General features: G+C 43.0%; 1 protein-coding gene across 2 annotated transcripts in view; it reads right to left on the reverse strand.

The window, feature by feature from the left end:
- Window positions 1-14,031, reverse strand: part of LOC124151149 (integrin alpha-PS1-like) — a 93,102-nt gene that overhangs the window by 36,613 nt on the left and 42,458 nt on the right. For both annotated transcript variants that reach the window (XM_046523496.2, XM_046523495.2), the window contains exons 3-12: window positions 13,332-13,417; window positions 12,241-12,411; window positions 10,060-10,240; window positions 8,993-9,203; window positions 8,286-8,373; window positions 7,815-7,953; window positions 4,912-5,000; window positions 3,335-3,630; window positions 2,088-2,265; window positions 1,082-1,255 (exon numbers count right to left, since the gene is read on the reverse strand). In XM_046523496.2, the coding sequence (XP_046379452.2) occupies window positions 1,082-1,255; window positions 2,088-2,265; window positions 3,335-3,630; window positions 4,912-5,000; window positions 7,815-7,953; window positions 8,286-8,373; window positions 8,993-9,203; window positions 10,060-10,240; window positions 12,241-12,411; window positions 13,332-13,417 (1,613 nt within the window). The remainder of the gene's footprint in view (window positions 1-1,081; window positions 1,256-2,087; window positions 2,266-3,334; window positions 3,631-4,911; window positions 5,001-7,814; window positions 7,954-8,285; window positions 8,374-8,992; window positions 9,204-10,059; window positions 10,241-12,240; window positions 12,412-13,331; window positions 13,418-14,031) is intronic.

The following is a 14,031-nucleotide window of genomic DNA, read 5'->3' on the forward strand; positions in this document are numbered from 1 at the left end:
GTCCTTGTTTTAGCCCCTTAATGCCGAGCACCAGACAGGGTAACAACAAGTACCATCTTTTAACGTCTTTTGGTATGAAGCGGCTGGGGATCGAACCCCGGACCTTCCGCTCTCCGGGCGGACGCTCTACCACAAGACCACGGAGGCGGTCCCTGGCCGGGTCGCTGTCTTGCCCTGCAGGTTACTCTGTGTGAAGTTAAGCATGAGAGTCAAGGGGTCCTTGTCTTAACGTTGAATGTGTGAAGAGATCCAGGGGTCCATAAGGGGTTTGTCTAGACCTGCTTAGAGCAATATTCTGCCCCCAGTCTGGAGAAAAAGTTAGTAAAAATTCCAAAATTGGAATAAAAAAATTCCCATTTCATGCTAATCACGCCATCACTGATAACAGTACCAATAACAAGGAAGAGGTCTTAATGCTTATTATTGCATTATTGCAATGTCAAAGTACCACAGGATTTAGGATAAAAAGAACTTTTTAAAAATCACAATTTTGAATATATTTTTTACATGTCGATCAATTTGTCCCAACAAGCTGCAGTTTCTTAAATGACAGCCTGAAGAGTTGAGTCAGGGCTTGCAGCTTCTAAAGTCTGTGGGTCCTGATGGCAGCCTGACAATTTGATTTACTTCAAACACTGATGGTAACCCGGAGTCCCTACAGGTTTCAGTCGTCACAGGAGTTTGAAACAGTGTTACAGTGCTACAGTTACAGTGCTACAGTGTTACAGTGTTACAGTATTACAGTGCTACAGTGTTACAGTGCTACAGTATTACAGTTACAGTGCTACAGTTACAGTGCTACAGTTACATTGCTACAGTTACAGTGCTACAGTGTTACAGTATTACAGTGCTACAGTTACAGTGCTACAGTTACAGTGCTACAGTACTACAGTATTACAGTGCTACAGTATTACAGTGTTACAGTGCTAGTGTTACAGTGCTACAGTTACAGTGATACAGTTACAGTGCTACAGTTACAGTGTTACAGTTACAGTGCTACAGTGCTACAGTATTACAGTGCTACAGTATTACAGTGTTACAGTGCTACAGTGCTACAGTGCCCTGTGAGTTTACTACACACCATGGCAGTGAGCGCTGTCTTGGTTGTCTCCATCTCGGCCCCTGCGGTAGCGAGGATGGGGTAGTCGTTGACGTCGGGCATGGGTTCACCTGGCCTCGGGCGTGTGTACGACAGTTCCTCCAACTTGTACGAGATGTCGAAGATCAGTGGGTTCAGTTTGTCCTGGAATGAGTCCTGAAACACAGACCGATGTCTCTTCAGAAAATAAAATAATAAGATAGTTACGAAATATACATTACCAAACAACCCATTTCAACCTTACACATCCAAAGCCCAGTTCCACAAAGCAATCTTAGCGCTAAGACGATAGTAACTCCCATACTTTATCACAGACTTATGACAATCGCAGCGCTAAGACCACTCTGTGGAATGGACCCAGGTGCTTATTTTCACAGCCAGTTCCCAGACCAGTCGCTAAATAGGTCTGGCACTATTTATTCTAAGAATACATAATTTTCTACTTTTTCATATTAGGGAGAAGTTTGTGAATACCTGACGCTATTTCAGGCCTTGCATTAAATACAAGACCTGCTTTGGTTGAAGGTGTTTCAGAGAGACTATTAGACAGACATGTGAATATACCGTGGAAGCTGTGGAAGCTGTGAAACTGGAGTCATTTGACACCCTTGAGTAAACACTGTCTCAGTTGATACCCTTGAGTTACTCAGTTTAATTTGATATCTTTGAGTTACACACTGTCCCATTTTATACAGTTGAGTTACAGTTTAATTTGATACCTTTGAGGTAAACAACGTCTCAGTTGATACCCTTGGGATACACACTGTCTCATTTGATACCCTTGAGTTACACAGTTTAATTTGATATCTTTGAGTTACACACTGTCCCATTTGATACCCTTGAGTTACACAGTTTAATTTGATACCTTTGAGGTAAACACTGTCTCAGTTGATACCCTTGGGATACACACTGTCTTATTTGTGATGGAGGAATGACGTGAACACAAACACATGAAGTATTGACCATGTTATACGGGGAATCTACTCACCTCCAGAAAAGCTATCTCCTTGGTGCATTTTGGCTTTGGGTTTGTTTGTTGGCGAAGGGTGAGAGTGGCTTCCTTTATACGGCCATTAGCTTCGGATGGATTTTTCAGTAAAATACGAGAGATACTTCGCGATTTCTCAGTTTCTATCTTGTAGACAATTCTTGGTCGGTTCGTAAAACTGGAAATACAAGAAATAATGCATTAGAATCATAAAGACAGAAAAATATGAAATACATTTTGATAAGAGCCACTTTCCTTTTTTTTCATGAAATTAACTTTTCTCAAAACCACTAAGCAAAGTTTCATTCGGTGACACATTATTTCATTTTGTGCCTTAAATAATCCATTCAGGCAAACTAGCGACAAAAACCATGGGCAGAGATGATGGCTGACGGAGTGCAGAGACCATGGCTGTTCACTGACAGACAGATAGGATATATTTCATAGACACACTGCAACCACCCAGTACAACCTTTCAGCTCTTGTGATCATTTTTGCCTCATAATCCCTATTTATTATTTTGATTGACAATAACTGGGTCTGAGATCTAGCCCAGTGTTTGAAATAATCTAAGAACCAACCAGACAGCAGGGCAGGTGACCCACGAGTGTTGCCTGCCCATCTTCAAAGTTACCCGCCCGAATTCAGACATAATATATATTGAAAAATCGTGACAAATAAGTGACAAATCGCATCTTGATTCAGTTGAAATAATACAAAACAATTACTTGAGAATCTACGAGGAGTTATAATGACTGAATACAAAGTATTCAAAAAATTATCTGCCAGACAGTCAGACAGGTGGAGGAAAATTTCGTGCAGCCCGACAGAAAAGTTACCAGCCACGGGCAGGCAGGCAGGCAGTTATTTCAGATACGGAACTAACCACCGATCATATTGACTAAATCGCATCAGTCAGCATTGGTCTACTGCCACAGGACTGCAAACTACATACAATAATTGTGAGAAACTAGGCTAAGAAACATACTAGTCTTGGTTCTCAGGCACCGCCCGCATCATCATAAAGTCTGCTGCATGTTTCAGTATTATTTCCATTTAAAAAAAAAAATCTTTAAATATTCCACGTCTCGAACACATGACCCTGGCAATGAAATACTAATATACAAGGTTTCATACTAGCTTGAACAACAACAACAAAAACACACCACCCGCCCGCACTATATTTTCAAAAGCTGTTGCCTGAGAACCATTTTTTATATATTATTAAACCCTAAGCATATTCTTACCTTTCCTGGGGCTCTGCCTTGAAACTAAGGCAAATGCTAATCTGAATACAGTGTTTCTTAACGTCGGGCTCGAACGGGCAGGAAGGGGGCTCCGACAGGTCGATCATCTCGGGTTTCAGGGTCACGTTAGAAATCAGATGTATGATTGGTCGCGCCCTGATCAGTGCCACCTCATTGGACTCGTACGACCCCACCAGCAGGTCCGGGTAGCCGTTGGCATCCAGGTCCATCCCCCCCGACAGAGAGTGGCCGAATGATGACAGGTTGGGACTGGGAAGGTCTTCCGCTGGGATTCTCTGCAGTGAAAGGTTTGTTTCTTGGTTTATAAGGACTTGGCAATATTCTATTTCACAGCCGACTGTAATTAACAGCTTAGTGTTTGTTTGTTTGTTTGTTTGTTTGTTTGTTTGTTTGTTGTTTAATGTCACATGCCATATAGCAATATTCAAGCTGTATGATGGCGGTTGGTAAATATTCGAATCTGGACCAGACAATCAAGTGATTGATATTGTGAGATCAAAGATGTCGGGGTAGGATGACACGCAATCAACCAAGTCACCAAATCAGACCGATACTTTTAGTTGTTTCCTACGACCGGCACAGATTGCTGACCCAGAATCCCTACTCAGGTCAACATTGGAGGAGTGCCAAAGGCTGGTCATAGAAAGTCACCACTTTGGTCCAGTGCCGGCCGACCTCGGTAAGATGATCTCATTCAAGCACACAAACCAGTTTAACATCAGGGGGATATCAGCTAATGAGGAAACTAAAGAATTGGATAAAGTTATGGTCTAAAAACGAAAGTTGATCATTGATGCAAAAAACATTGTTTCTATCATTCAAGCAATAAAATAAAATCTCAAATTTGCATCCCATTATGCAAAACATACTAAATTAACAGCTGATAATAGACATGAGTCATCAGAAGACGACAAATCCCCCCAAGCCCCAACAAATTCAAAAGAACCAAACATCTGACTGTTTCAGTTAGTCAAACTTAATGAGAGAATTATCGATCTAATCTGTCTGTCCGTATACAAGAGTAGTAATTGAGCTATATCAATATCATGGAATTGGGACTTGGAACTTTGCATTTGTATGTCGGTACACACCACTATGAACAGAGACAAAGTCAAACCTGTTGCCATGGAAACGGAAAAAAATAAATTCTAAAAATCCCTCAGTAGCAAAGGCACTAGTTGACAACATGGTCTTTGTGTGTGCAAAGTTCATGAAAGAATACCTATTAGTTTTAGAGGTATGGCCCGGACAAACACACCACTATGAACAGAATAAAATTCAAACTTGTTGCCATGGATATAGAAAAAATAAAAATTTAAAAAATAGCAAAAGGCACCACTTTATCCCCTGATTAATATATCCACCAAGTTTAGATGAAAAATCTTGGTAAAGTTTGGTAATTGTAAAAACTCTTGTAAATTAAATCTGCAGGTGCTGGTTTTATAAGTATCAAATACTTGATAAAAACCTCAAATTGGAAAACATCAAAAGTTTATTTTCCAGTAAGGTTAATTATTTTCACTTTCATACAAACCAATGTCGAACTTTGACCTCACCTGAGCGTACTTCTCCACGACTCCTTTCTTGGAGCCATGGAAGATGTAGACAGTGCCCTTCCCCTCGTACGGGGCACCCACAGCGAAGTCTGAAACGTAAGCATTATAATGATTAAAACTACCAGAATAATTCAACTTTATAATAAAATCAAAACCCTTTCCTCCAATTATTGCCATCAACATTTTAATTTCATGCTAATAAAGTGGCAAGAAAAATGTTCAAGCTTCGAAGTTCTATTTTATAGAGTGAGTGAGTGAGTGAGTGAGTGAGTGAGTGAGTGAGTGAGTGAGTGAGTGAGTGAGTGAGTGAGTTTGGTTTAATGCTATTTTAACAATACTTCAGTAACATCTCAGTGTGTCTACTTAACGTGGGAGCGAAGCAGGTGTCCGATGTTTGTGAAACCAACGAGCATGGAAATCTGTTTTGAATTGTATACAGGAATAATAGCCACATAATATAACATTTATTATCCTATTCAACGAATATATCATGTGTTGAATAAATGAATCTTCATCAGGACCTACTATAACCCGGACTCCCATCAGGGGACTGTTGTATCTTTATCAGGACCTATTCTAACCTCGACTCCTGTCAGGGGACTGTTGTATCTCTATCAGGACCTACTCTAACCCGAACTCCTGTCAGGGGACTGTTGTATCTCCATCAGGACCTACTGTAACCCGGACTCCCGTCAGGGGACTGTTGTATCTTTATCAGGACCTACTCTAACCCGGACTCCCGTCAGGGGACTGTTGTATCTCTATCAGGATCTACTCTAACCCGGACTCCCGTCAGGGGACTGTTGTATCTTTATCAGGACCTATTATAACCCGGACTCCTGTCAGGGGACTGTTGTATCTTTATCAGGACTTTTCTAACCTCGACTCCTGTCAGGGGACTGTTGTATCTCTATCAGGACCTACTCTAACCCGGACTCCCGTCAGGTATCTGTTGTATCTCTATCGGGACCTATTATAACCCGGACTCCTGTCAGGGGACTGTTGTATCTTTATCAGGACCTACTATAACCCGGACTCCTGTCAGGGGACTGTTGTATCTTTATCAGGACCTATCCTAACCTCGACTCCTGTCAGGGGACTGTTGTATCTCTATCGGGACATACTGTATCCCGGACTCCCATCAGGGGACTGTTGTATCTCTATCGGGACCTACTGTATCCCGGACTCCCATCAGGGGACTGTTGTATCTCCACGGGACATACTGTATCCCGGACTCCCATCAGGGGACTGTTGTATCTTTATCAGGACCATCTCTAACCCGGACTCCCGTCAGGGGACTGTTGTATCTCTATCGGGACATACTGTATCCCGGACTCCCATCAGGGGACTGTTGTATCTCTATCGGGACCTATTATAACCCGGACTCCTGTCAGGGGACTGTTGTATCTCTATCGGGACGTACTCTATCCAGGACTCCCGTCAGGGGACTGTTGTATCTCTATCAGGACATACTCTATCCCGGACTCCTGTCAGGGGACTGTTGTATCTCTATCAGGACCTACTCTAAGCCAGACTCCCGTCAGGGGACTGTTGTATCTTTATCAGGACCTATTATAACCCTGACTCCTGTCAGGGGACTGTTGTATCTCTATCAGGACCTACTCTAACCCGGACTCCTGTCAGGGGACTGTTGTATCTCTATCAGGACCTACTCTAACCCGGACTCCTGTCAGGGGACTGTTGTATCTCTATCAGGACCTACTCTAAGCCAGACTCCCGTCAGGGGACTGTTGTATCTTTATCAGGACCTATTATAACCCTGACTCCTGTCAGGGGACTGTTGTATCTCTATCAGGACCTACTCTAACCCGGACTCCTGTCAGGGGACTGTTGTATCTCTATCAGGACCTACTCTAACCCGGACTCCCGTCAGGGGACTGTTGTATCTCTATCGGGACATACTCTATCCCGACTCCCGTCAGGGGACTGTTGTATCTCTATCGGGACCTACTGTATCCCGACTCCTGTCAGGGGACTGTTGTATCTCTATCGGGACATACTCTATCCCGACTCCTGTCAGGGGACTGTTGTATCTCTATCAGGACGTACTCTATCCCGACTCCCGTCAGGGGACTGTTGTATCTCTATCGGGACATACTCTATCCCGACTCCCGTCAGGGGACTGTTGTATCTCTATCGGGACCTACTCTAACCCGGACTCCTGTCAGGGGACTGTTGTATCTCTTTCGGGACATACTCTATCCCGACTCCCGTCAGGGGACTGTTGTATCTCTATCGGGACCTATTATAACCCGGACTCCTGTCAGGGGACTGTTGTATCTCTATCAGGACGTACTCTATCCCGACTCCCGTCAGGGGACTGTTGTATCTCTATCGGGACCTATTATAACCCGGACTCCTGTCAGGGGACTGTTGTATCTCTATCAGGACGTACTCTATCCCGACTCCCGTCAGGGGACTGTTGTATCTCTATCGGGACATACTCTATCCCGACTCCCGTCAGGGGACTGTTGTATCTCTATCGGGACCTACTCTAACCCGGACTCCCGTCAGGGGACTGTTGTATCTCTTTCGGGACCTATTATAACCCGGACTCCTGTCAGGGGACTGTTGTATCTCTTTCGGGACCTATTATAACCCGGACTCCTGTCAGGGGACTGTTGTATCTCTATGGGGACGTACTCTATCCTGTACTCCCGTCAGGGGACTGTTGTATCTCTTTCGGGACCTATTATAACCCGGACTCCCGTCAGGGGACTGTTGTATCTCTTTCGGGACCTATTATAACCCGGACTCCTGTCAGGGGACTGTTGTATCTCTATGGGGACGTACTCTATCCCGTACTCCCGTCAGGAGACTGTTGTATCTCTATGGGGACGTACTCTATCCTGTACTCCCGTCAGGAGACTGTTGTAGCTCACCTTGGTAGCCATCTCCATTGAGATCTCCGACCTTGCTGAGACTGAAGCCGAACCTGGCGTGTTCACACTGCAGCTCTCGGCACTCGTGGTCGTTCATCTGCCGGCTAAGGATCACGATGGGATCCGTGTACTTGTTCAGCTAATAACAAAAAAACAAAACAATGACAACAAGGTATCCACACTGAGGTCATTTTGTTTAAACTTTGGGATTTTCCATATATTTGTAAATTCAGGGAAATTTTAACATTTCCAAGCAAATGGATCCTGGCACAACTAAGGGACACAACTCTACACACACCAAGAATGAGAGCACCACCAACCTCAAGCAAAAACATTAGCTGTGACTATAACAACATGACTTGGCAAATTTTCAATTCCAATTTGAGAACTGGCTCTGTGCCAAGCATGGGGTACTACTTCTACTAATTTGATCTATCATTGGTAACCATGGTAACTATTCCTGTCACTTACTGCAGTTCCTCCACCAAGATAGATATAGATGGCGCCGCCTACATTGGTATCATGGTAGAAGGGAGCTCCGACTATAAGATCATCATATCTGAAAGAACACATAGAACATGAACAAACCTCAACACAGAACTAAATATGATATAAAACAATTGTGCAAGGCTTGCATGATATATGCAGTCATGGGAACAGATCACCGCCTATCAGTATCATGGATGGGTTGAGTTGGGTTTGTACAGCTATGTACAGTATTTCAGTTACTGTATTCGACGTAATAAGCGCCCTGCTCTAATAGGCGCCCATGGCGATATTTGCTAATATATTGGCTCGTGAACAATCCCAGTTAGCAACCCTTCCGATTAATCAATGTACATAAGACTTATTTATTCGTGTACAATTCGCACTTGTGTGTTATACACATCCTTAATCATGGGCAATTAAATTCTGGAAAATATATCTGTCTTGTATAATATGCACAGACTTTTCTTTTGTATTATTTCAGGCTGTTAGCATAAACCACGAAATTTACGATCTTTCAACTATGTTTTTTTTCTCACCAAAATTTCATTCTAATAAGAGCCCCCTATGTCTAATTTTGGGAGCGCCCTGGGCGCTTATTACGTGGAATACGGTAAATGATGGCATGTCAGCTGAATAAAGCAGGAAATTCCACAGCTAAAAAAATCCTGATGAAGACAATAACCACCTACTTGTCATTATTCAGATTGATCGTAAGTAGGTCATGCCCGAATGATGAGAAGTCTCTCTGGCCCTTTAGGATCTGGTTTTCAGCGTACAGGAGATTTCGGCCGGGGATCTGTGAGAAGATGACAATCTCTCCTGTCTGTCCGGAGCGAGGGGCACCTGCTATGTAGTATTTCTGGTTCGACTTATCATACACCCCGCTGGTCACCGAGTAACCTACAAAAACACGGAGACATCATGAAGCATGGAGTGAGTGAGTGAGTTTGGTTTTACTCCGCTTTTAGCAATATTCCAGCAATATCACAGCGGAGGACACCAGAAATGGGCTTCACACATTGTACCCATGTCGGGAATCGAACCCGGGTCTTCGGCGTGACGAGGGAACGCTTCAACCACAAGGCTACCCAACTGACCCTCAGGAAACATGGAGTGTGTGAGGGAGTTAATGCCCCCTTTGTCAATTTTCTAAGTGCCTGGGGCGTTGATTACGGAGATAACGGTAAGCAATTGTGTTCCTCTGCAATCAGCTTCTTTTTAACAACTGATCAACAGCGGACTGTAAATAATAAAATATGGGCCGGACAGACAACGATGACATCATGAAGAAGGTCCCAAGCCAGGTCTGTATGTATATCAAGACTTCATAATGCCTTACATCACTTGTGTCATCACAAGTGACCTTGTTTGGCCTTGGAGTTACCATACGGAGTAAGACGGCAGTCACAAGAAAGATTTAAGACTTCCAGAGGGCTATCGAAAACCGTATTTCACTATTGCTAAGAGTTTGTAGTTGGTACTGGATGAACAAGACAAAAATGTTTACATGATCTGTAATGCCAATTCCGTTCCAAACAGAAGCATTCAGCACTGGGTAAGATTTATAGCCCTCCAAGCTCAAATGTTCAATAAGCATCACTGGGTTCTTACTTGTCCTAAGCACAATTTAGTAGTATCACAAGGGCCGATCCAGCATTTTTAAAAGGGAGGGGTCCAAAATATCAAAATCCTTACTCGGTCAGTTTTACTTCCTACAACATACTACATTTGATTTTCAAAAGGAGGGTCCACTCACCCAGGTATGCATACTTGTCCACAGGGGGTTTGGGTTCTGTCGGAGAAGGGGAATCCCCCTCTGTGGGCACCGGGGTATAGTAGAAGGACTTGTCCGCACCCAGCACCTCGCTCATGTTCCCCTTGAACATCACGCCACGCCAGTCAAACGACCCTGGAGCTCCCATTATGAAACCGTCATCCTGCAAGAAGATTGTTTAATCAAGAGATTGAGACACATCTTTCTTTTATGAGCAGCCTTTATCCACATGTAAAAGTGGACTTGTGGCCCCACTAACGTTTGTGCTGAATCTAATGCTGCATCTCATGAGTGAGTGAGTGAGTGAGTGAGTGAGTGAGTGAGTGAGTGAGTGAGTGAGTGAGTGAGTGAGTGAGTGAGTGAGTGAGGTGAATTTAACGCCGCTTTATACAGAATAACAGTTATATAGCGGCGTGCCAGCTTAATGTGGGAGCCTGAACTGATGCAGGTCTCAGACGTTTACCACTTTGGTGAAACCCACGAGCACGGGTATGTTGCTGACAAACCAAGAAACATAATTGGGGCAAACAGGGATTCGAACCCACAATCATAGGTTTATGGCGTGCTCAAGGGACACAACTCTGCACTGCAAATCTCAGCGCCTTAGACAACTTGGCCACCCGTGCCCCCCATGACTGGTAGTAAGGGTGGGTGTAGTTTCAATTCAGCCTCAAGCCCTTGTGGCTCGTACTGTACCATCCCAAAATGGCTTAACACTATTGGCAATCAACCCGTTAAATATTCAGAATCTGGGGATATGGTTACCTTTTTTTCCACAATAACCAGGTCCTTGCAAGGCATTGGCGCATCCGATATGTCTGTAAGGCCCTCATCAATGTCATCACCACAATCTTACAGATGGACCCGCAAATGAATACATCTCAACAAAATGAACCCCGGTACTGTCTTTACAACTGTACACACCAGGTTGAATATACAGCCCAAAATGTTGATATGAGGTACAGTTCACTGAGCATGCCCAAACCAAACTTAGTCATTAAGCAACAAAGATATGTCATATTCAAAGGTGAGTTATATGACTATTATTGCCAGTTGCATACGTAGGATCATGATACAAGATGAAGCATATATTTAGCCGGTAGTTTGTGGTAGGTAGCGGTGTGTGTTTTTTTGTGTACCATCAACCTGGGAAAGGGCCTCCCTACAGAAATAAGCACACAAACTCCTATTGCTGCCATGACCATAACGAGAGATGCACGGTAAAACAGTGCGTATGTAAAGGGAAGTAACTGTGTGGTATATTGGATCACATTGTTTTTAAGGCTTATCATCATCATCATCATAAAGTTCATTGCATGTTTTGTTTTTATTTCCATTTTCAACTTTTTTGTGCATTGTGTTTAAGTATTAGGATTTTCATATTTTTTTGAAAATGGAAAAAAACAAAAAACTACATGATTATGCGGACGGTGCCTGAGAACCAAGACTATTTGTTTTTTAGCCTTGTTGGGACATAAGTCAAAGTGATATTATATACATTAGGGCCATGGGAAGGCTATATAACAGCTATGTCACCTTAGCCTGCACACACTCCACTCTGGGACAGACAAACCTGGATAGCATGAGCAATGATAACCTTTGAAAGACACTTTCTGACAAAATAAGACTGAGTGTTATCAGCATATCAGCATATCAAAGTATAACACAACATGTCAGCTAAACCGCTAAATGTGAGAGTAAATCTCATAGTCATGCAGGTCATAGATGGCAACAACTCTGACAAAACCCACAAGTGAGAGTATGGTGCTGACAAAGAGAGGATAACAAACGAAAAATCTGGGGTTTGAACAATGGATCCTGTCACAGCTCAGCAAACCAGGTATAAGTGCACCACAACCTCAATTCATCCTGTATTTTGTATTAATGGTAAACCATAAAGGGAGATAATTATAATAAAAGGGTGCATCTGGGTTTTAAATTTACAGTCAATGGATCCTGGCACAACTAAGGGACACAACTCTACACACACCAAGTATGAGTGCACCACCAACCTCAATTCATCCTGTATTTTATATTCAAGGGAAACCATAAGGGAGACAGTCATAACTACAGGGCACATCAGGGGTTTGAATTTAGTCACTGGATCCTGGCACAACAAAGGGACATAACTCTACACACGCAAAGTATGAGTGGACCACCTACCTTTAACAACATGCCGCTGACGCCAGCTTGACACACGCCGAACTGGCGATGTAGTTGCTCCACGGGACGTCCCAAACATGGCCGCCACTTCTCCTGGTAGTCGAGGGACTGCAGCAGCGTGTAGCACATCCCCAGCCCGTAGTTGCTGCGCATGTAGCGGTGAGCGCACGTCTGACGTACAAACACAGCCATTGTTAGACAATTGGAAATCAACAAGGATTGTTTTTTTATTATTATTGAGTTCATTGATCACCCACCCATAATGTAACCAAACCAGAATGTAATTGAAATGTAATGTCTTCTTTTGCCAAATTTCCAAGATACAACAATTCAAAGTAAACTGACATGGGAAGGGAGAAGGAGGTATAACTCCAAGCAGCATATTCCATGCAGTTAATATTATAACAAAATTTAAATAAATCATGCTAACTTATTATTTTAAACAGTACTACAGTGATATACAGTATAAGTTCGCAACTTTGGAGAAATTTAAAAATAGTTTAAATGATGCACAGAATACTACCTTGATTACATCATTGCGATAAATCCTATATATTAGCCGTTGGTCGCCTCTTACAACAAGCATAGTCCCCTTTTACGGCAAGCATGGGTTTGCTGAAGACCTGTTCTACCCCGGATCTGATCTATGGCAATGATGTAATAGAGGTAGGGAATTCATGCCTGGTTTCTGGCACACGATGGTCCACTTGATAACAAGTCAACAAGATTGTGTCAAATTGGCGTCGGCTGTCCTACCTTCATATGAGAGTGAGTTGTGTTTAACACCGCTTTTAACATTATTCCAGTTATATCACAGCGTGTCAGCTTCATGTGGGATGAAAGCCCAAAGTGATGCAGATCTCAGACGTTTACCCCTTCGGTGTAACCGACGAGCACACGTATGGTGCTGACAAACCTAGGAACATAATCGGGGCGAACCGGGATTCGAACCCACAATCATAGGTTTCTGGCGTGCCCAAGGGACGCAACTCTGCACAGTGAATTGCGGCGCCTTGGACGACTGTGCAACCCGTGCCCGCCCTTCATATGAGAGAACCAACTGATAACTAACCCTATCGGACAACACCTACCAACACGTTGCGTCCCTTCCCCTGACTCTGGACAACAACACCAAGCCATTGGTCCGTCATGTTTTCTTCCTTGTCCGGAATGGAATCTGAATACCAAACAATCTCTGTTACCATGACAACAATCCTTGATTATCTGGTGCATATTATCTCAATTCTATGATATGAAATATCTTGATTATATCCTATTACGAAAAGCATAGTCATCTTTTAGTTTTACAGCAAGTATGGGTTGCTGAAGACCTTTCTAACGTGAAGTCTAGACAAGTACAAGCAGTCATACATACACAAGCAAGCAGGTTGCCATATAAGTTTAATAATCTTGAATGTGTCATTTCACCTCACCTTATATGCAGCTATATGCAGTGAGTGTTGAAGTAGTGAGGGAGTTGGGGTCACTGCTGTTTAGGACAGTGCTTCAACAGAGCTCCAGATAACTTTTGGAGCAATTGAGTTTTTACTCGGAAGGTTTCTATCATAATTGGGTTATTACATTTTTCATTTCATAACCAATATTTTTTCACTCATCTATTCAACACTCCACTGGGTTTTTCCCAAATGAGCTAACATTTTGAGATTTAAAATAAAATAAAATAAAATAATATTTTCGATGTATATAAGGGTTCTAACTAAAGGCTTGACTCAGAAGGAAAATTATCTCGTAATTGTGTTTCGGAAATTAGCTCTTAGCATCATTGGGTAT

Source organism: Haliotis rufescens, unplaced genomic scaffold, assembly GCF_023055435.1.
Source record: "Haliotis rufescens isolate VD_foot unplaced genomic scaffold, xgHalRufe1.0.p SCAF_43, whole genome shotgun sequence".
Taxonomy (NCBI): domain Eukaryota; kingdom Metazoa; phylum Mollusca; class Gastropoda; order Lepetellida; family Haliotidae; genus Haliotis; species Haliotis rufescens.